The 24,674-nt window shown below is 39.9% G+C and overlaps 1 protein-coding gene across 1 annotated transcript in view; it reads left to right on the forward strand.

Annotated features, from left to right (window-relative positions):
- The window catches only part of VWA3B (von Willebrand factor A domain containing 3B), a 431,643-nt gene that overhangs the window by 114,713 nt on the left and 292,256 nt on the right, over nt 1-24,674 (forward strand). Inside the window, exon 7 of the mRNA XM_042783482.1 lies at nt 13,188-13,313. Coding sequence (XP_042639416.1) covers nt 13,188-13,313 — 126 coding nt within the window. The remainder of the gene's footprint in view (nt 1-13,187; nt 13,314-24,674) is intronic.

Below are 24,674 nucleotides of genomic sequence, written 5' to 3' on the forward strand. Positions count from 1 at the left end.
TAGGCGTATGGATATTATCCTATCACTGACAGCATTGTACTTCAGGACAGATCTTTAAACATCCTTTGTGATGATGAATGCCATGCCATTCCTCTTCAAACTGTCATTCCTGGCATAGTAGATCATATGGTTGTCTGATTCAAAATGGCCAAAACCAGTCCATTTCAGCTCACGTATGCCTAGGATGCATTCCATTTCATTGTTTACAACTTCCAGTTTTCCTAGATTCATACTTCATACATTCCATATTCCGATTATTAATGGATGTCTGCAGCTGTTTCTCCTCAATTTGAGTTGTGCCACATCAGCAAATGGAGGTCTGGAAAGCTTTACCTTATCCATATCAGTAAGGCCAGTTTTACTCTGATGATAGAGCTCTTTTCCAGTCCCGTTTTGAGAGCCTTCTAACCTAAGTGACTCATCCTCCTCTTCTGCATTGAACAATATTTCCAGACTATTCATAAAGTTGTGCAGTGTTGTATCAGAAAATGTTTCTCTGCTATTCATAAGGTTTTCCCTGGCCAATTCTTTGAGAAGTGAATGGCCTCTTCCTTCTTTCTAGTCTGTATCAGTCTGCAAGCCACACTGATACCTGTGTACTATGTGCACCCTGCTGGGTTTGAAACACCAGTGGCACAGTCTCAAGACTCACAGCAACACATCACCACAGTAAGACAAACTGACAGACAAGTTTGTCACCTTTAACTGTTCAAAACCTCTCCAACCGTCCCTTACCTGGATCCCTACTGCTGCCTCCTTGCTCTGTCCTGGTCCCCCTGGCCTTTCTCTGTCCTTTCCCCTGCTTTTCCACCTTGCCACTTGTGGGATGTGGCTTGGGTTCCCTTGCTTTCCCACCTTGCCACTTGTGGGGCATGGCCTGGGTACCCTCCCCTCACCTGGATCCTGTAGCTGACTCCTCACTCTGTTCCAGTCCCCCTGGCCTTTTTCTGTCCTTCCCCCACTTTTCTGCCTTGCTGCTTTGGGGTGTGACCTGGGTTCTCTCCCTTACCTGGATCCCTGAGGCTGACTCCTCGCTCTGTCCCAGTCCCCCTGTGGAAAGTATGGGGTACTTTGGAAATAAGCCTGAGGTTGAATCTTAACACTTACTAGTTGTGTAGCCTTGGGCTAGCTTCTTAATTTTTCTGAATCACAGTTTGCTCATCTGTAAAATAGGGATGATGATTTCTACTCATATGATTATTGTGAGAGTAATTGAGGTAATGAATGTGAGTGCCTAGCACAGTGGCCAGCACATGGTAGGTATGTAGTAAATTTTAGTTTTCTCCTTCCGATTATAAGATATATCTAAAATAAATGATACTCTTAGAAATTATAGAATGTTATGAAACAATTGCCCTTGAGTGATATCTAGAAGATGGGAATAGGAGTCCCCAGAATTTTGAAGGCAAAAAGGAGCTCTGACCACTTTGGTGAATGTTTCCTGAAAGCACAAATAAGGACATTAGAGCATGAGAATGTTATTTCCAGAAATCATCTAACTTATTTTTTTTCTCCAAAAATATTTTAGATAGTAATAATTTACATACCTGCCTTGCCCATTAGACTAAAGCTTCACAAACTTTTGTTGCAAAAGAACCACTGGGGAGCTTTTCATGATTATAGTTTCCTGGAGCTCCACCCTCAGAATGAGTATAGGGCAGGGCCTAGGAATCTACATTTTGATGTACATATCAGAGATTCTAACACCAGAAGGCTGGCAGTTCAAACCCACCAGCCACTCTTCAGAAGGAAGGTTGGGCAAATCTACTTCCGTAGTGATACTTCCTCGGCAACCCAAGGAAGCTTCGCTATGAGTCAGGGCCGACTCGACAGCACACAACAACAACAACAACAACACGGGTTCTGAGGCCACACTTTGGGAAGGTTACACTGAATTGAAAGCCTCTTAAGAGTTGGGACTGTTTCCTGTTCACTCTGTATATCCATTGCCCAGACACATTAAACATCCATCAAATGTTGAAGAAGTGAGTGAATGGTGATTCACTAAATAGATTGTACTATTGAGTAGATAATATTGTGTAAATAATTGGTTTTCTGGTTCCTAAGTCAGTCTCTTTGAAAGATGTCACTTTGAAAATTAAAGTGCACCTGACCCAAGCCATGGTATTTTCAAAGCTGGACAATGAGTAAGGAACAGCGAAGAACTGATGCGTTTGAAATATAGTATTGGCAAAGAATACTTAAAATACCACAGACTGCCAGAAGAATGAATAAATCTGTCTTGGAAGAAGTGCATCCAGAATGCTCCTTAGAAGCAAGACTGGCTAGACTTTGTCTCATGTACTTTGGTCATGTCGTCAGAAGGGACCAGTCCCTGGAGAAGGATATCATGGTGGTAAAGTAGAGGATCAGCAAAAAAAAAAAAAAAAAAAAGTGGGAAGATCCTCAATGAGATGGATTGACATAGTAGCTATGATGATGGGCTCAGTCATAACAAAGATTGTGATGATGGCCTAGGACCAGGCAGTGTTACGTTCTATTTTACGTAGAGCTGCTATGAATTGGAGCTGACTCAATGGTACCTAACAGCAAGAAGTCAGTCTCTTGTGTATCTGAAGAAAATAGTTTAGTCTCTCAGAACTTGTTCATTCCTAGCAGAACTGGAAGCAGACCCCATTAGGTGAGTGAGTGAGGCCCCAAGCACATGATCCATCTTCACAGAGATGGGCTTTTCTTGAGAACAGGAACTGAGTGGATACTAGCTCCATGATAACAGTAGTCTTAGCCTTATTCTTTCTCTGTTGATGCACAGTTGGTTGATGAGAAGGAGAAGCTCTATGATGTTTGTGTTATTTTTGTGCACTGTAGGTCCCTTAGAAATAAAAGAAATTCAGGCCATTTTTGATGGAAAAGGTGAAAAACAACTGTTTTTATAAATTTGCTCTAAAATAAATTTATAAAATTCCCCAAAATTTACCATTTCATTAAAACACCCACCCTTTGAATTGGTGTCTTATGAATGGTACCATGTATTCTAAGCAGAATAGATTTGTTCAACTAAACTTGATTGATGGAGATTTTTTGCACTTATTCTTTAGATATTGCTCCTCTATACCTTTATCTGTGTTTTTATTGTCTGCTTGCCCAGCAGCACTCCAGAGCCTGGGATCACACTTCTTACCAAGTTTATTGGAGCATCTACTCTTTACCATGTGTAAATGGGGAGAATAGTGGTGGCTTATTTTCAGGTTTTCTGTTTGAATATTGGACAATTAGACTGCATTACCTTTGATTTTTATAATGTTCTGTTTGTTGTTGTTGTTGTTATGTGCCCTCAAGTCAGCCCTGACTCATAGCGACCCCTCCTTGGGTTTCCGAGGCAGTATCACTACAGAAGTAGGATTGCCCAACCTTCCTTCCGAGGAGTGGCTGGTGGGTTTGAACCGCCAGCTTTCTGGTTAGCAGTCAAGTGCCTTAGCCACTATGCTACCAGAGCTCCCAAAAGGTTGGTGGTTCAGACTCACCAGCTCCTCCAGAAGAAAGATGAGGTAGTCTGCTTCTATAAATATTTATAGCATTGGAAACCCAGTGGGGGTCACTATAAGTTGGAATTAACTCAATGGCAGTGAATTTGCTTTGTTTTGTGAAACATATTTAGTGTACTAAGAAAATGTTTGCCAAAGGGTCAGGGAGGTGCCATCTTCTGACCTCCTCTAACCCCACAAGAGAAAGACAGAATCATCATCAGTAGCACAGGGCCTATTCCTGCTAGGTCAGACATGCTGCCTCCCTCCAGCCCTTTCACCAACCGTTCCTCCTGCAGCGCCCACCACCTTTCTTCTGGGTTCAATAATTTGCTGCAGTGGCCACACAGAACTCACAGATTATGGGGTTTATTAGGGAAGTACCACACTATAATTCAAGTTCAGAAATGCACTCAGTTGCTTGCAGCCAGCTGTCTCACTCAGCAGCCGGCAGTCTCAGTAGCACATGGCTCTCTCAGTAGTGCATGTCTCTTGTGTCTCTCTCTCAGCAGTGTGTGTCTTTCACATCTCTCTCTCAGTAGTGTGTGTCTCTCATGTCTCTCAGGAGTGCACTTCTCTCAGCAGCACGTCTTTCTCAGCAGACAGAGAGACTTCTTCTGCCTCTAGAAGGGCTCCTTTTGAGACTGGCAGAGTGACCACTAACCAATCCTAACATCAGAATTCGATACACCTGAAAGAGAGAGTGAACTTCCCAGAAGATTGTTTTGCACTGGTTCAACAGAAACACCCCAGGTGGATAACTTTAGCAATCAGGAGGTACTCCGTTCCTCACGGCAGATTCTACCATGGAGTTTACAAAGACTTATGGCTAGAGAAGCCACACTATGTAATTTACTACACTGTAATGTTAGTCCCTGGGTGGCACAAATGGCTAAACATTGGACTACTAGCTGAAAGGTTGGCAACTCAGACTCACCCAAAGGTCCCTCAGAAGTGAAGCCTGGCAAACTGCTTCTAAAAGGTCACAGCCTTGAAAACCCTATGGTGCAGTTCTGCTCTCCACACATGGGGCCTTTATGAGCCAGAATTGACTTGATAGCACCCATCACCAACAAAAAATGTTAGATGCTTGTCTAGATGGTGATATGACTTTATATTTGCTTTTGATTAATTAATGGTTAATTTCCTTAGGGCAGGACTGAATATAGTTATACATTGTGTTTAGTGATTATAGCTGTGGGACTGGATCTAGCCAGCAAGTGTTCAGTTGCCTCTTGACAACAAAACATTTTAATATGTAATTTAACACCTGTAATTGAGAATTTTTTTTTGTTATAATAAAATTACTGACTTCACCACTTTGAATCCCTTTATGGATATAATATGTCCCTTTACACCAGATCAATACTATAATTTTAGGTCTCTGGGACTTCCTAACACCTTAGAATTAGTTTGTTTTTTTTTTTTTTTTAATTATTAGGTGCTATTGAGTCACTTCTGACTCATAACAACCCTATGTATAACACAAGGAAACACTCCCCAGTCCTGTGCCATCCTCGCAATCTTTGCTATGCTTGAGCCCATCATTGCAGCCACTGTGCCAATCCATCTCCTTGAATGTATTCCCCTTTTTTGTTGATGCTCTACTTTACCAAGCATGATATCCTTCTCCAGAAACTGGTCTCTCCAGATAACGTGACCAAGGTAGGAGAGAAGAAGTCTAGCCATTCTTGCTTCTAAGGAACATTCTGGCTATACTTCTTCCAACACAGATTTGTTCATTCTTCTTGCAGTCCATGCTATACTCCTAATTCTTCACCAACAACACAATTCAAAAGCAACAATTCTCCTATGGTCTTCCTTATTCATTGTCCAGCTTTCACATGTGTACGAGGCTATTGAAAATATCATGGCTTGGGTGAGGCACACTTTAGTCTTCTAAGTGACATTTTTGCTCTTTAATACTTTAAAGAGGAGGTCTGTGGAGTAGATTTGACTGCTAACCAAAAAGTCAGTGGTTTGAACCTAACAGCTACTCTGCAGGAGTAAGATGAGGTAATCTGCTTCTGTAAAGATTTACAGCTTTGGAAACCCTATGGAGCAGTTGTACTCTGTCCTGAAGGGTCACAGAATTGAGTTGATGGCAGTGGGTTTGGCTTTTTTGGTTTTACAGAAGATCTGCCCAATGCAATATATCATTTGATTTCTTGACTGCTGCTTCCATGGGCATTGATTATGAATCCAAGTAAAATGAAATCCTTGACAAGTTGCTAAAACGGCAAGGAGGCCACATGTTCTGACCTCCTCTAATCCCACAAAAGGAAGACAGGATTACCAGCAGTAACCCAAGGCCTATTCCTACACGGCCAGACATGCTGCCTCCCTCCAGCCCTTTCTCCAACCGTTCCTCCCAAAGCACCCACCACCTCTCTCCTGGGTTCGATAATTCACTGCAGTGGCCACACAGAGCTCACAGATTATGAGGTTTATTAGGGAAGCACCAGGCTACAACTCAAGTTAAGAAAAAATGCTCAGTCTCTTTCCCAGCCCACCATCCCTCAGCCAACAGTCTCTCACAGTCTCTTTCCCAGCAGTGCTGGTCCCTCGGTGTCTCACTCAGTGATGCGTGTCTCTTGCGTCTCTTTCCCAGCAACGCGTGTTTCAGGAGTGCGTGTCTCTTTCAGTGGCATGTCTTCCTTAACCAGCAGTCAGAGAGAGTTCTGCCTCTAGAAGGCCTCCTTTTGAGCCCGGAAGGATGGTCAAACTAGCCAATCATAGCATCAGAACTCTAAGCACCTGAGAGAGAATGGGAACCTCCCAGAACATTGTATTGTGCCACGCCCAACAGAAATAACCCAGGTGGGTAACTTTAAAATCAGGATCTCCTCAGTTGCTAATAGCAATTCCCACCTTGGAGTTTACAAAGACTTATGGGTAGAAAAGCCACACCAAGTAATTTACTATTCTGCACAAGTCATTCTTTTCTCCATTTATCATGATGTTGCTTATTGGTCTAGTCGTGAGGATTTTTGTTTTCTTTCTGTTGAGGTGTAGTCCATACTGAAGGCTGTAGTCTTTGATCTTCATCAGTAAGTGCTTCAAGTCTTCTTCACTCTCAGCAAGCACGGTCCTGTCGTCTGCATATCACAGTTGTTAATCAGCTTTCCTCCAGTCCTGATGCCACATCTTCTTTGTATAGCCCAGCTTCTCAATTATCTGCTCAGCATACAGATTGAATAAGTATATTCTGTTCAAATGACTGCTTTCTGAAAACAGAAGTACGTACTGCTTTTTCCTGAAAATACTGCTTTTTCATAATTATGAAACTATTTCAGATCTATATTATCGAATAGGAGTTTAGGGCTCAGATATATAGCAAACTCTCCTGCCAGCTGGGTCAGTTTTATACCCAGGTTTCCTGAGGGATGGGAAAGGGGCCAAAAGCAAGTAAGACCCCAGTGGAACCTAGGAGAGAGTCTAGGATTCCAGGGTTGAATGAATTACTTCTGGATTGCTCTCTCATTTCTACGTTAAATTGTCCATCCAACCAGTGCTCCAACTAACTGGATCTGTGATCACTTTTCCACTACTGCCCTTGGAATGATAAACCAGTTGCTGTTGAGTTGACCTTGACTCATGGTGAACTCATATGTGTCAGAGAAGAGCTGTGCTTCATAGGGTTTTCCATATTTTGGAAGTAGATCCAAAGGTGTTTCTTCTGAAGCACTTCTGGGTGGACTTGAACCTCCAACCTTTTGGTTAGCATTACAAGCTCATTAACCATGTATATACCCCCCCCTCCCCCGGGACTTCCTTGGAATGTGTTTCAGATACTTAGAAGAGCATTGCCTAGCTGGGGCTGTTGGTGTTGTTATGTGCCATCGAGTTGGACCCGACTCATAGCGATCTCTCCTTGGGTTTTTGAGGCAGTATCATTATGGAAGTAGATTGCCCAACCTTCCTTCCGAGGAGTGGCTGGTGGGTTTGAACCACCAGCTTTCTGGTTAACAGTCAAGTGCCTTAGGCACTATACCACTGGAGGATCTAAAAGGAAATGACTTACTGCTTCAGGGCATGTCTGTGTTAATGTCTGGAATCCTTAGGCCATAGGCAAATGCTCAAATATCCTGAATCTGTTATGTACCACTCAGAAGAGTTTCTTGCAATATTGGGGGCTGTAACCTATAAGGCCAGGCTATTTCATGAGGAATGAATGTATTTGGTGCTGAATACTTGCTTCTTTGTGGGGGAAAGAAAAAAAAAAAGGGAAAAGTAGTAATTCTTACTGAAAATGCTGGATCCAGTGCTAAGCTCTATGAAGAATACAAAGAAAGAAAAGACACTGTCCCTATGCTCAAAATGTTTACAGTCCAGTGGGTAAAGTCAGCAGATGCAAACATGAACAGTAATTCAAGGCTGCATGTTAAGTACCAAAGGAGAGCTATAGACCACAGCTCTCAGTAGCAGGATGGCTGTGGACATACCAGTTAGTGGTAAGCTGGGTTGTAAACAGCTGCCTACTAAAAATAAAGCATCATGCTTGTGAAGGACTGACCAAAAAATTACGCTAGATTCAAGGTTATGCATATAATATAATGTCACCATCACTTGCTCGAGCTTCTTTGTGCTCTTTTAGTTTGGAGGTTGGAGTGACAGCCAGCCAGAAATTGCATTTATCCTGAGTCTATCTAATAGTACGGTCTGAAACTATGTTCTGGCAACAGCAGGACTGACAATAGTAGCTGTGAATAGTTCATTCCGTTGGAATTGAGAGGAGGAGTAGGAAGCATATCACTGTTTCCTGGGTGGCTGGACAAAGCTTGATGGTGGAGTCAGAACTGTGCCTTGAATGAAGAGTGGGGCTAGGTGAGTGCAGTGGAGAGTTATGAGTCCTCAGAGGAGGACAGCGTGAGTATAGGGGCCCTGCAGAGCTGGTAGAACAATGACCAGACTGATTGCCTTGTGGCAGAGAATGTTTATGGGTATTATGGAGGGCCTTGAATGCCAGCTCAGGAGAGCAGGGCCCTGTTCACTGTTGTATCCCAGCACCTGGGATAGTGCCCACCCTCTGCATAGCAGGTTCTCAAAACTATGAGACCAGAAGAACTAGATGGTGCCCTGCTATCACTGTCATTCACTTGGAAGGGGATCTATGTAGGAGATCCTGGATAGGGAGGGAGAACAATGTGGAACAAAACTCAAAATCATTTGGAGTAAAAAAATGTTACCATGAATATGTTAACGAATTGATTGTGACAACTAGACTTTGTCCTATAGGTAAGGTGGTGTTTAGCAGCAGATACTCAGTGTACTCTTACCCTTGCCTCATCAAAAGTTATCTGTCATGGGTCTCATTTCATTTGTAAAACTAGCTGCTCTGAGAAATCAGTTGTTGCTGTAGTGTGCCATCAAGCTATTCCAATTTGTAGCATACCCTTTAGGAGAGAAGAAAACTGCCCCATAGTGTTTCCAAGGCTGTAATCTTTATGGAAGTCAACCACCATGTGTTTCTCTGGCAGCGTAGCTGGTGGATTCAAACTCCTGACCTTTTGGTTAGCAGCTGAGCGCTTAACCACTGCACCACCAGGGCTCCTTCCTAGGTCTAATACCAGGTACTAATGAAAAATAACAGCTTTCTGTGGCTTCTCTACCAGGTGATGTTAGCATTTTTAGGTAAACGTTCAAACTGTTATCCACATGGTATATAGGGGATGTCACTGGTTGGTTCAGGTAGGGAGCTATTTTGGTTGGTAGATTTTCTAGATCACTTGGATGTCTGTAGGAAGAACCATATTCTGTGCCTGTATAAGATGGACCTTGACTGTTGAAGATACATAATTAGGCTTCATTATTGTTTCATCTCTACTATGGTTTAGCCTGGAGAATTTTAGAGTTCACAGAGGTCTCTGAAGCCTGGGATTTCTCGTGCTTTGTTCTCCATCCTCTTCCATTTTCATTGGCTCTCTTTCCCTTTCCCGTGGCTGTCTGATATTCCAGCTAAGTTCTATAGAAGCAAACCTGGTAAAAATGGCCTCCCTCCCTTATTGCCAATGGAATAACTTGAAATAAAACCTATATATTGTAAGTTACGCTTTTACAGCCCTGTGGGTTTCCCTCCCTACTAGCTACTTTTTCATTTTTCATCCAGCAAAGCCAGTTATATAATTTTGAATAGTTTTGCTTTCTAATCAACCAGGGAAGCAGTCTGTAGCTGCCTAATTACTAAACCAGTATAGGAATAATCCTAATTACTATGTGCATAGGGCAGTCAGTCTCAGGTCACTCCACACCCTAGCTGCCTTTGAGTTGATTCCAATTCATGGTGACCTCATGCGCAATGTTGCAGAGTAGAACTGTGCTCTACAGGGTTGTCAATGGCTGTGATCTTTTGGAAGGGGATTGCCAGGCTTTTCTTCTGAGGCACCTCTGAGTGGGTATGAACTGCCAACCTTTGGGTTAATAGCCAAGCACTTATCCATTAATGGCCCACAAGGACTCAATCCACCCCCAGTCATTGTTGCCCCTTATACACACTTTTCCTGGATAATTAAGACCAATTGTATTTCCTTGAAAATTTTTCCTTTGATCCTGATACTCCTTCTGAAGATATTGACAGGTCTGGGAGAAATGAAAAGCCTTGACTCACTTGAGACTTTTTAAGAAGAATTCTGCTACTTAACACCTCCATACTGAAGCAAGCAGCTGGAATTCAGTCTTGCTTTTACAGTGATGGAAATGTCCTGTGTACATAAAGATCATATTTGGCAACAGTGTGTGTTATTTTTGGAGTTGCAATAAAGAGCTGGGTACACCTCACATTTCACTCCTTGAGGTATTGATGGCTGCAAAACCATGACAGACATCATCTATCTCTGTCAGGGCTTGCCACTTGCTTCTTTAAGAACATGGCTATTAATAATTTTGCACTTGATCTGGCCAAGTTTGAGAGGGCCAGAGTGCTGATGACTCTTTACTTCTGTCCTGTACTTCTTGCCTTCATTTAAAAAAAATTCAACCATCTTTTTTAGGTTAATTCTTAAGTCCTACCACCACTTGGGAATCTCCAAGGTCTGTGCCATCAGGATCGCTGCCACACTGCAGCTCCGTATGTCTCCTTTTTTGGTATTTTCACGCAAATTCTTCTGCTAGCTGGGGTTTAGTCCACTTCTATGTCCTTCCCTTCAAGGCTCAGGTGTCCAGGATTATCTTCTGTGTCTGTGTTAATTGGTTTCCCTTTTCTTTGTTGAAGAGGGTCTGTGCAGTCTTTCTGCCTAGTCTGCCATCTTGCCAGAACCCCTGGTATGTGTTTTTTTCATGGTCCCTGGTTTGTTTGTTCCATATTATTTTCTGTGCTGAGCTCTTTATGTTTATGAAGCATGTTATCATTTCCTTTGTTGCTGTTGTTTTAGTATATGCTGAATATTTGTGCTTGTCCTCTTGTATTGTGATATGAAGGTTTATCATTTTTCTTTGAGATTACCCTATGATTTATAAATTTATTACCAAGTTTAGAACAGTCCTTTCTATCTTGTAACTCTCTTAACTTCCTCACTATTTAGAAGTTCTGTAACTACACAGTCTTTTCCCTCTTTTTGTTTGTAGTTGTCCTCACTTACCAATTGATGTCTCTGGTTCCCTGTTTACAATCTTTGAAGCTCATTTTCCTTTAGATATGTCCATAGCTGTGGTTTCTGGGTTATGTCATCTTGTGTATTAATGGTCGGTTGTTATTTGATATTTTTGGTTCTCTGTTCAAAGGACTCCCTTTAGCATCTCTTGTAAGGTTGTTCTGGTTTTAACAAATTCCCTTAGTTTCTGCTTATCTGGAAATCTCCTAATTTCACCATCATATTTGAGGGACAATTTTGCTGGGTATGTAATTCTTGGTTGAAAATTTTTCTCTTTCAGGGTTTTATATATACCATCCCATTGTCTTCTCGCTTGCATGGTTTTTGCTGAGAAATCAGAGCTTACTCTTACTGGCTGTCCTTTGTAGGTACCTTTTTGTTTTTCCTGTGCTGCTTTCAGGATTCTGTCTTTGTCTTTGGTTTTGATGAGTTTGATGATGATGTGTCTTGATGATTTTCTTTTGGGGTCTATCCTGTTTGGGGTTCGTTGGACTTCCTGAATGGATATATCCTCATCTTTCATCATATCAGGTAAGTTCTCCTCCAGCAAATCTTGGACAAATTTCTCAGTGGTTTTGTTTTTCTTCCTGTTCTGGAATTCTGATGACACGTAAGTTATTCCTTTTGATGGTATCCCACATGAACCTTAGGCTTTCTTCATTTTGTTTTGATTTTTTTTTTCAGATTGATCCCTTTCCAAAGAAGTATTTGGGTATTTTTCTTCCATCTCATTAATTCTGTCTTCCATCGCATCAGTTCTACTCCTTTGTCCTTCCAATGTGCTATTTCTGACAATTTAGTATTAATCTTCTGGATTTCTATCTGTAGATTTAGAATCATTGCTAATTTTTCATTTAATTTGTCATTTTGTTCTTGTATTTTCTTCCAAAATTTTTCTAATGTTTTTTCTGTGTTTTCTTTGTTCTGTCTCTCAATCCTTTGAAGATACCTAAAGATAATTCTTTTGAATTCCTTATCAGAGAGTTCCAGTGCTGCTTCTTCCTCAGGTATGTGTTCTGGGTCTGTATCCTGCTCCCTTGTTTCTACCACTTTATCCTGCTTGTTTGTGTGGACTGTGATGGTCTGTTGTCTTCGAGGCATCGTGGCATTGTTGTATTTAGATTTCTGTTAACTGTTGTGAAGAGCAGCCAAGGGTGATTCAGGCTCTTCTTGGTGGTTTTTTCTTGTTGGCCTTTTGGTGGAGTTTCCTTTGCAGCCAGATGGGACCATGTCAGACTAAGTTCTGACTAAAGTAATGAAACAGTTGTTGGGACACCTGAGACAGATGCTTAAGAGGGACTGACTCAGTTAGGGTCATGCTTCTTATGTGCCCCTTTGGCTTCCCTTCTGCCTCTGGACTGTAACCTGGACATGCAGCTTGGTGGTCTAGAAGTCATTTGGAATTACGAGGTCACTTTGAGGATAGAAGGCATGTGCTAAGTTGGTAGAACAATAAAAAAGAAAGAGCATGGATCTTGATGTAGGCAGAGCCTCCATCCCAGCCCTGGACTGCTTACCTCTGGACTGTCTCCCTCCTCTTCTTCCCCTCTCCCTCCCTTCCTTCCATCCTTTACTTCTTTATGGTGAGAAAGAAATAAATATCCATATTAAGCTATACCATGTTTTTGAATGTCATACAGACAAACCTAACCCTTAACTGAGACAGCAGAAGTTCAGAAAAGGAAGCCTAAGAATTGTTATTACACTGGGGGAAGATAAAGACTTTTGAAGGTGGTTTCAAAGATACTTTCATATACCATTGAATTTTTCTTCCTCATAGGGGTGAACCTGACTTTCATGTAGTGCTTTTAAATTCTTTATCTTGTTTCATTATTATCAGTAACCTATCCTAAAATGTTCTGGCTACTACAGATATTTACTCTACATACTCTACATGGATTAATTGCCCCTTGAAGTGTGCATTCATAATTCTCAGAGGTGACAGCATTCCCTGGGGATTTCAGTTCTGATTCTAGAAAGAAATGAATAAAGAAGTTAGTTTGGTGTCAGAAATGTTCTAGAAACTTGGTGGGGTGCACCAGGTCTGCTGGAACTATCTGAGAGTTCTTGAGCCTGTCTCAGCTTGCCACTCATGTTGTGTTTCTCTTCCCAGGAGCTGGGGTCAGAGAAGATGTGTTTCTCATTTGGAAGGAGATGGAGGAAGCCTGCAGCATACTGGCCCAGCTCCAGAGGCTGGTGACCGAGTCTTTCAAGTCTGATGGGGACGACATAGCCTGTGGTTGGTGTCATTTATGGTTATTAGTGTAAAAGACTCACAAATATTACCGTTTGGGGGTGGGAGGCTGTTCCTGTGTTTGTTACTAAGGAGAGCTCCTTAGCCCTGCTGAGAAGCTGCTGGGGAGAGCTTCCAGAGCTGTGGGGTTGTATGGTGTGTGTGTCTGGTATGGGGAAGGGGCTCCTACTGTCAGAAAAGAAGGGAGGGGAGTCAGCAATCATCCAAACTTGGCCTTCATCTACAGATTAAATCACATCCAAACTGCCTGTAGCTGGCCATCATCTGACACACTGTCAGATACCTCTGGAAAAGGCAGAATGCTTTCTTGTATTCAATTCTTATTTAACACTATCACTTTCCTTTGAGCAGGGTCTGAGACCTCACTGCAGAATGGAGATGGGGAACATAAGCGGGAAGGAAGGAGTATGGGATATTCCTTTGGAAGGGATAGAGTGAATGTGGGTTTGTATTATTAATATCCAAAAAAAATCATTAAAATCTAGGTACAGTACTTGGCCTTATCTTAGAGCTCTTTCATGTAACTTGGAATGGCTACTTGGAACTTGGGAGTTGAGACTGCAGATGCACTGTTTCTAAATGGTAGTAACAACAGTGATGATGACTAATTAGTGAGCATTTATGTATCAGATGCTGCACTAGGGGCTAGGCTTGTATTTAACTAATTTAATCCTCACATATTCAAGGAGAAGCTGTTATCCCTTTTTGACAGATGAGAAAACTAAACAAAGAAGAATTAAGTAATTTGTCCATGGTCACACAGTTAGGAAATGTGGAATCTGGTTTTGAACTCAAAATGCAGACTAGAGGCTTTCCTGCTATATTCATCTTACCTGTACTTCCCCAGCTATTAATTAGCATCTATCCTATCCTGAGAATATGGCCTTGGTGGAGATCACATGATAGAATTTTGCAAGACCAATTTTGCGATGAATAAGTCTCACCTACTTTGGTCATATTGTCAGAAGGGACCATTCCCTGGAGAAGGATATCATGCTTGGTAAAGTGGAGGGTCAGCAAAAAAGAGGAGGACTCTTGACAAGATGGATTGACACGCAGGCTGCCACATTGGGCTCAGGTATAGCAAGGATTGTAATGATGGCACACAACCAGGCATTGTTTCCTTCTGTTGTACATAGGGTTGCTATGAGTTGGAGCTGACTTGACGGTACCTAACAACAACAACAACATCCTATCCTGAAGGAGCTCTAGTGGTTCAGTGGTTAAAACATTCAGCTGCTAGCCACAAGATTGGTGGTTCAAATCCACCAACTGCTTTGTAGGAGAAAGGTGAGGCTGTCTGCAAAGATTTATAGCCTTGGAAACCCTATGGGGCAGTTCTACTCTGTCCTATAGGGTCGTTATGAGTCCGAACTGACACTATGGCAGTGAGTTTTTCTTTCTTTCTTTTTTTTTTCATACTATCTTGAAAAATGAAACCACTTTCCTGGCATTTGATGTGCTTCCAACCTCCCTCCCTGAGATGACACTGAGGCTACAAGAAGGTTTTCTTTTTCTTTTTAACTAAATCATTGCCATAACAAAGGGCATGAGTTTGAAGTGAGGTTGTTGTTATGTGCCCAGTAGGAACCAACTCATAGTGACCCCTTCTTGGTTTTCTGAGGTGGTATCACTATGGAAGTAGATTGCCCTATCTTCCTTCCCAGGAGTGGCTGGTGGGTTTGAACCGCCAGCCTTCTGGTTAGCAGTCAAGTGCCTTAGGCACTACACTACCAGAGCTCCTTTGAAGTGAGGACCTGGTTGTAAATCCCATCTCCATCACTGATTAACCTGAGTTAATCTCTTTCAGACTTAGTTTATTCTTCTGTAAAATGATTATAATAATATTCATCTTGAGGATTATTGTAAAGAATAAATAATACTTGCTTTGTACCAAGCAGATACTTGATAAATGTCAGCTTACTCTTTTCCCCTTCACCTTTGGGAGAGTTAGTATACTGATCCCATGTGTGAATTCTTGAGTTAGTAAAGGATTTTCCTCTCAAGGTACTAGGTTTCATTTAGGGCATACCTGGTAATAATAATAGTTAATGCTTATAGCAAGGAGCCCTTGTGGTATGGTGGTTAAGCACTTGGCTGCTAACCAAACCCACGAGCAGCTCCACAGGAGAAAAGACCTGGTGATCTGCTTCCTTGAAGATTATAGCGTAGGGAACCATATAGGGTAGTTCTATCCTGTCATATAGGGTCTCTGTGAGTTTAAATAGACTTGACACAACAATAACAACAGTGCTTATAGCACATACATTACATGTGAAACACTGTTTTAGGCTCTTTTCAAGTATTAACTCGTTTCCATCATTATACCAATCTTTTTTTTTTTTTTTAAATTGTGATTTGGGTAAAGATTTACAGAACAAATTCACTTACCTTACAGCAGTTCACATATACTTTGTCTCATGTCATTGACCACAGTTTACCGCAATGCAACAGCTCCCCTCCTACTTCCTCCCCATAGTTACCTCTCCCAGTGTCCATCCCTCCATACACTCCTGACCCCTGAGCTGTCTCCCTGTGCATAAGCAGCCCTTCTTTCTCCCATGATTGTTCTCTCCAAAGAGTATATCTACTTGAGGTAAATGTTCAACTCATATGCCTGTCTTTTGTTTGGCTGGAAACCACAGGTGTGGGTTCAATTCCAGACCTGAAGGGCAGCTAGGGGCCATAGTCTCAGTGGTTCCATCAGGCTCTATTGGACCAGCAAACCTGATTCCCCCTTTTATTCCCTCCAAATGATTTTGAGTTTTGTTCCACATTGTTCTCCCTCTGTATCAAGGATCTTCTACATAGATCCCCTTCAAGTGGATGACAGTGGTAGCCAGGCACCATCTAGTTCTTCTGGTCTCATAGTTGTATAGGCTGCAGATCGGATGGGATTACACCAATCTTATTATATAGATCCTACTATCATCTCCATTTAAGGTTTAGTAATTTGCCTGAGGCCACACAGCTAGTAACTAGTAAACCTGGGATTCAAAACCCAGCCAATAAAAATACTGATGTCTGCCTCCCACTCCCAGACATTCTGAATTAACTTTATATGGGACATGAAGTGGGCATTAGGGTTTTTTAAAGCTCCCCAGGTGATTCTGATGTGCAGCAAAGCATGGAAAAACCAAAAAACCAAACTCACTGCCATCGAGTCGGATATGACTCATAGCTACCTCTCCTTGGGTTTCCAAGGTGGTATCTCTATGGAAGTAGATTGCCCAACTTTCCTTCTGAGGAGTGGCTGATGGGTTTGAACCACCAGCCTTCTGGTTAGCAGTCAAATGCTTTAAGCACTATGCCACCAGAGCTCAAAGTGTGGGAAACATTCCTTTATTCTGTATTGCCTCTCAAGCCCCTGCCTGTGTTACAGAGGTGTCAGTGTGAAAGCAAGGAGACCAGGCTAGCTATGGGAAGGAGGGACTGGCTGAGATTGAAGAGGAGAAATAGGGAAGGGAGCATTTGTAGAAGTGGGAAGAGAATGAAGGCATGGGTGAGCTTGCCTATGGGCCTTGATAAATTTCTTATGACACTGACTCTGTCCTGTGACTGGGTGTCCTGATTTGGGCCAGAGAAATCACAGCTGTAGTTGCTTTGCCAGGACTAGCTGCCAGGGCCTCCCAAAGAGGGGTTTCAACAGGCTTGTCTGGAGGGGCTACTCACTTACAGTGACATATACTCAATGTGGGGCTTAGAATGAAGAACCTAGACATCCCCCTGTGGGCCTTAGAGAATGAAAATGAAGCAGAGGAACCCAGGCTAAAGTGAACATCTATGTCAATCAAAGAGAATGGGGATCCTGCTGCTTAAGGTACTTGTTTGGAGAAGTACTTACATGCTAGTCTTTAGTATTTGAGTTAGTTGTAAGAGCTAATAGAAAATTTTAAAGGAACCAGAAGAGCTCCAGCCCTCTGAAATTGGCAGAAGGATAGATCATTGTCCCTTTGTTTCAAGCTTACATGCACACACACACACACACACACAACTCCAAACAGAAAAAAAAACTTAAAGTTTTAGATGTACTATTTGTATCTATAAAGGAAGATTTGATCAGGATCTTTTCACCCATGAATACCCCTCTAAGATTTTGTAACCTTGATTTGGACTCGTAGGTCATAAGTAGAGTGTCTGATCTGCTCCTGTTCAAACTCACAGCCCAGTGATGTTGAGGCAAAGGCCTCAATTGCATCAGCTGAAGACCCTGTATATTCTTTGTGTGAAGGCAGTAGCCATTCTGTAAGTTTGACACCCAAGGCCTGCAGGCCAGATGAGAGAAGATAGCCATTTAGAGAGGGGAAGGGCATATTGGAGGAACTCAGGTGAATTAGACAAAATCTCCCCTCTTTGTACATAGCAGCCCCATATATTTTCTGCTCTGGGCACACTGGCTCAGGGTCCAGCCACTACACATAACCATGGGGTTAGGAGGGCACTTGCTAAGAGAGATGACCCTTCAGCCTGATGCTTGGAATGAGAAGATGGTGATCCCAGGCATTCTGGCTACTGGTAATTTGACTTGTTTTTATTACCAAGAGCAGGACATGAGCATTCCTTGGGGGAAAAAAATAAACTAACAAAAATATACACAACAATGTTTTTTAATACTTAACATCATGAAATAAAGGACAGTGATCTCTGAGATATGGGGCAAAAATGATGTGAGTTCCAGCTTACAAGCATACCTTATTTTATTGTACTTTGCTGATATTATGTTTTTAACAAATTGAAAGTTTATGGGAACCCTGTGTCAAGCCAGTCCATTGGCACCATTTTCCAACAGCAGGTGCTTACTTCATGTCTCTGTGTCAAATTTTGGTAATTCTCACAATATTTCAAACTTTTTCATAATGGTGTTGGACACTTAATAGACTACAATATAGTATAAACATAACTTTCATATGCACCAGGAAACCAAAAAATTTGTGTGACTATTTTTATTGTGACATTTGCTTTATTGAACCTACAAAATCTCTGAGGTATGCTGGTACTACTTGAGAGATATTCCAGGCCATGGCACAGAAAGGGGGAACCCAGATGGAGCACAGCAAATTACCTGATTTCAGAAGACAGAACTCAGGGTCTGGAGAGACCAAAGTGGCTAGAATTCACAGGACAAAATGGCAGAAAGGAGAGAGCTATGGATCCACAGAAAGAGACCTTTAGAAATCTCCAGAGTGTCTTCCTTGAGTGTTCAGCTCAAGCGTATGAGGAAATTACCTGAGGCTGGGGAAGGAACCATTAGAAAGGATTAGAAGAGGTAGGGCTTGGAGATCACACAGGACCATGAACAGTGCCTATTCCCACCAACCCAACTGGAAAAATTCATAATTCAAGGGGCACTGGGTAGACTAATTGGAAATGCCTTGGCTCAGTAATAGGGAACGAAAGCCTTAAACTGAATACTGCTCTGGACCCTCCTAAGAAATCGTAAAAGCAGAATCTGAAAGGAACAAATTGCTTCCAAGTAACTTAATGGCATCTCATAACAATGCTCAGAAGATTTATAAGAATACGTAAATATCCATCACCCAACAAGGTAAAATTTACAGTGACTGGCATCCAATCAAAGATTACTAGGCATAAAAAGAAGCAGGAAAATGTGACCCTTAATAAAGAGAAAAAGCCATAAAAAAAACCGTCTGAGAACTGACATAAATGTGAGAATTAGCAGAAAGGGAAAGTAAAAGAGTTGCTATAAATGTACTACATACATTCAGAAAGTTAAGTAGAGACATGGGAAATAATATTTTTAAGAAGATCCAAATTGAACTTTTAGAGATGAAAGTAGAATGTCAATTGAACAAGAACAAAAGTAAGAATGCACCTGCCATCTAGATGCAACGATGGGTCTCTCCTCATCCAGAGCAAAGAAGAATGAAGAAAACCAAAATTCATGGAAAGAATTAGTCCTAGCGACTGGTACACCATCCAATCTGCAGCCTATACGACTATGAGACCAGAAGAACTAGATGGTGCCTGGCTACCACTGTCATCCACTTGAAGGGGATCTATGTAGAAGATCCTTGATACAGAGGGAGAACAATGTGGAACAAAACTCAAAATCATTTGGAGAAAATAAAAAGTGGGGGGACCAGGTTTGCTGGTCCAATTGAGCCTGTTGGAACCACTGAGACTATGGCCCCTAGCTGCCCTTCAGGTCTGGAATTAAACCCACACCCGTGGTTTCCAGCCAAACAAAAGACAGGCATATGAGTTGAACATTTACCTGAGGTAGATACATTCCTTGGAGAAAACAATCATGGGAGAAAGAAGGGCTGCTTATGCACCGGGAGACATCTCAGGGGGCAGGAGTGCATGGAGGGATGGACACTGGGAAGAGGTAACTATGGGGAGGAAGTAGGAGGGGAGCTGTTGCATTGTGGTAAACTGTGGTCAATGTCATGAGACAAAGTGTATGGAAATATGGTAAACTGTGGTCAATGTCATGAGACAACTGCTGTATGGAAAGTGAATTTGCTCTGTAAATCTTCACCCAAATCACACACACACACAAAGTAACAATGAAAGATGGCTCATTGCAAGTGAAAAGACAGTGAAACAACATCTTTTTTCTCCCCAGTACCTTGAATTTTCTATATACCATTATGTAATCAGTGAAAACACCTTTCAAAAACAAAGGTGAAATAAAGATGTTTTCACACATACAAATGCTGAAAGAATTTATCACCAGCACATGTGCATTGTAAGAAATGTCAGAGGAAATCCTTTAACAGGAGGAGAATGATGCCAGAGAGAAAGATAAATTTACACAAAGGAACAAAAATCACCAGAAATAACTATCTGGATAAGTGTACTATATTTTTCTATTGAGAGAGATTTTAAAAGATAATCATTTAAATGAAAATAATAATGTATTTTGGATCTATAACATATGTATATATAAAATATATGACAGCAGCGTGAAAGCCAGGAGAGAAGAAATGAAAGTATACTATTACAAGATTTTTACATTGTACATGAGGTAGACCATACAATAAGTTGAAGATGTGTGTTATAAATCTATAACAATCACTAAAATATGCAACTAAGCCAAAAAAGGAGATAAAGTGGAATTCAATATACTCAATCCTAAAGATAGCAGGAAAAAATAAAGAAAAAGAGAACAAAGACTAGATGAGGCCAATAGAAAACAATTCAACATCAGCAATAAAATTAACACCCCAATAAAAAGTATAGATTATCAATTTAGATAAAAAGGCATGGCCAACTATATGCTACTATGAGAAACACTCTTAAATATAAAGATGCAAATAGATTAAATGTAAAGGGATGGATAAAGATATACCATACTAACGATTTACAAGAAGCTAGAGTGGCTACATTAATACCATACAAAGTAGATTTCAGATCAAAGGATATTATTAGGGATAAAGAATAACATTTCATAGCGATGAAGGGATCAATTAACTGAAGGGACATAATCCTAAACACTGTGTTTCAAAATACATGAGGCAAAACAGAACTTCAAGGAAAAATAGATGCATAATCATAGAGATTTCAATAACCCTCCATCACTGATAGAACATATAACAGAAAATCAAGAAGGATATAAAAGACCTGAATAGAAATATCAAACAATTTTACATTTACAGACACCATCCAACAGCAGCAAAATACACATTCTTTTAAAGAGCATATGGAACATTTACAAAAAGAGATCATTTAATGTACCATAAAACAAATCTTAATAAATTTGAAAGAAGTATTCAAATCATACAAAGTATGGTTTCTGATTACAGTGGAATAAATTAGAAATGAATGAATAACAGATCTCTGGAAAACCTCTAAATATTTGGAAGTTAAATAACCTAAATAAAAAATAATTCAAAAAAAAAAAAAGAACTAAAGGAAAATTACTGAGTATTCTGAACTGAATAAAAATGAAAACACAACATCAGAATGTGTGGGATGCCAATTCAGTGGTACTTAGGAGAAAAAGCAGAGCACTGAAGTTGTGTATTAGAAAAGAAGAAAGATGTCAAATCAGTGTTTGTAGGTACCACCTTAAGAGAAAACAAAACAAAGCAAAACTCACTGCCTTCAAGTTGGTTCTGACTCATAACAACCCCTCCTTGGGTTTTGGAGGCAGTATCTCTATGGACATAGATTGCCCACTCTACTTTCCAAGGAGTGGCTGGTAGGTTTGAACCACCGGCCTTCTGGTTAGCAGTCAAATGCCTTAGTTACTATGCCACCACAAATTAAACCCAAAATAAGCAAAAGAAAGAAAATAGGACAGATCAAAACTGAGATCAATTAAATAGAAAAGAGAAAATCAATGAAACCACAAGCTCATTCTTTGAAAAGATCTGTAGAATTGATAAATCTCTAGCCAGACTGATCAGGAACAAGAAGAAACAAATTGCCAATATGAAAAATGAGAAAGGAGATGTTATTACAGAATCTGTAGCTATCACAAGGATGATAATATTAATGGACAAGTTTTTGCCTATAAATTTGACAATTTAGATGAAATAGACAACTTCCTTAAAAGACACAAACTACCATAGTTCACTCATGAAAAGACAGATAATGTGAGTAGCAGGGTTTTCAAATGATTCATTCTGGTTTGACCTCCTGCTAAGAATTTGTATTTTCACTCCAGATACACTGAATGAGAATCTACACTTTAACAAGATTCCCCTGTGATTCTTTTAGATCCCCAGGGATACTTGTTAAAATGTAGATTCTGATCCTAAATTGGTTTGAAGCCTCTGCCAGATAGAAAGAAATAGAATTTGTAGTTAAAAAACATTCCACGAAGAAAACTCCAGGCCCTAATGGCTTCACTGGTGAATTCTGCCAAACATCTGAGGACATATTACCATCAATTGTAGACAGACTCTTCCAGAAAAGTAAAGAGGACACCACAGTTCCCAACTAATTCTGTGAAGCCAACATTATCTTATAACTAAAACTAGACAAAGACAATAAGAAAATAAAAATACTGACTAATATACTTTATAACCATAGATTCAAAAATTCTAAACAAAATTTTAACAATCTGAATTCAACAATATATAAAAAGGATGATGTATCATCACCAGTGAGGTTTATCCCAGGAATGGAAGATAGATTTAATATTTGAAAAATCAATCAATGTAATTTTATCTATTAACAAACTAAAAAAGAAAAACCACATGATTATTTCAAGAGACACAGAAAAGAACGTTGACAAAATCCAACATTATTTCTGATAAAAACTCTCAGCAAAGTAGGAATAAAGGGGAAGTTCTTCAACCTACTGGAATACTTAATTATGAAAATGGAATACTTTCTCCCCTGAGAACCAGATCTTACCATTTCTATTTAATATTTTGCTTCTGACCAGTGCAACCAAGCAAGAAAAATAAGAGTATCCAAATTGAAAAGGAAGAAGTAAAACTATTTTTATTCACAGATGACATAATCATCTATGTAGAAAATCTGACAGAAGCTATAAAAATGCTACTGGAACTAAAGTGAGTTTATCAAAGTTGTAGGCTATAAGATCAATATATTAAAAAAATAATTGTACTTCTAAATATTAGCAATGAACAATCAGAAACAGATTTAAAAAAAAAAATTTTAAAAGCATCAAAAATACGTAATATTTAGGATAAATAAGACAAAATATATGAAAAACCTATACACTGAAACTGTAAAACATTGCTGAGAGAAATTTTAAAAAGGCTAAATAAATGGAAACATGTATGTTGTTTATGGGCCAGAAGATTCAGTATTGTTGATATGTCCATTCTCTCCAAATTTCTCTATTGATTCAACACCATTCCAATCATACCCTCATCATTTTTGTAGAAATTGACAAGTTGATTCTAAAATTCATATGGAAATGCATGTAAACCTGTAATAGCCAAACCAGCTTTTCAGAAGAAGAGCAAATTTGGCAAGATAACACTGCTTAATATCAAGACATTATAAAGCTACTGGTGTGACACTGGTGTGAAGGTAGACAAGTAATCAATGAAACAGAATAAATAGAATAAAGACCCACACATATATAGACAAGTGAGTTTTGTCAGAGATGGAAAGGCAGTATCAGTGGAGAAGGGATAGTGTTCTTGCCAAATGGTGCTTGAACAATTGGAAATCTGTACACACAACAGTGAAATTTGGATGCATACCTCATACCGTATACAATGAACTCAACATGAACTATAAGTCTAAATGAAATAAAACACGAGAAAATATTTGTAATCTTGGCTTATGCAAAGGTTTCTTAGGACATAATCCATGAAAGAAAAGTTGATTAATTGGACTTTTGTCAGAATTAAAACTTCTCTTTGAAAATGACTGTTAAGAAAATGAAAAGACAAACCAAAGGCTGTCAGAAAATATTTAAAAATAATATATCTAATAATGAGCTTTAAAAATTTAATAAGAAAACAAACAACCCAATTAAAAATGGGCAAAAAATATGAACAGACACTTCACCAAAGAAGATATATGCATGACAAATAAGTACATGAAATGATGATAATTATTCATTAGGGAAATGCAAATTAAAACCACAATGAGATATCATTACATATCTATGAGAAAGGCTGAAATTAAAGACTGACCATATTAAGTGTTGGTGAGACTGGAAGAATTGGAACTCTATACACTGTTGGTAGAAATGTAAAATGGTACAACCACTTTGGAAAACAGTTTGGCAATTTCTTAAAACAGTTAAACTTACACAGATTGTATGATCCAGCCATTCCACTCTGAGATATTTATCCAAAAATAAAAGGAACCTATTCCATACAAATACTTCTACACACATGTTCATAACAGCTGTATTTATAATTGCTCTAAATTGGAAACAACCCATAACAACACAAAAAGAGAATAGATAAGCAAACTTTGATCTATCCATACATGGAATACTACTCAGCAATAAGAAGGAGTGAACTATTAACCCCAACAACATGATGAATCTCAAAATAAATATGATGAATGAAAGAAGCCAGATAACAAAGAGTATGTACTGTATGGCTCCATTTATATAGAATTTTAGAAAGTAAAAACTACTCTATAATGATAGAAAGAGAACCAATGGTTTCCTGGGAATACACAGTCAGGGGTTGGAGGGATGAACAGAATGGATTTTAAAGGGTCATGATAAAAATTTTGGAGGTAGTGGATATGTTTCCTATATTGATTTTGGTGATTCAGAGTTTCATAGGTGTATACATATGTCAAAACATACCAAATTGTATATTTTAAATATGTATGGTTTATTGTATGTCGATTATACCTTAATACAGCTGCTAAGGAGCTCTGGTGGTGCAGTGGCTAACGCATTGGGCTGCAAATTAAAAGGTTGGTGGT

The sequence above is a fragment of the Orycteropus afer genome, unplaced genomic scaffold (genome assembly GCF_000298275.1).
Source record: "Orycteropus afer afer isolate SDZICR_OR568_19922 unplaced genomic scaffold, OryAfe1.0 scaffold00017, whole genome shotgun sequence".
In the NCBI taxonomy this organism is placed as follows: Eukaryota; Metazoa; Chordata; class Mammalia; order Tubulidentata; family Orycteropodidae; genus Orycteropus; species Orycteropus afer.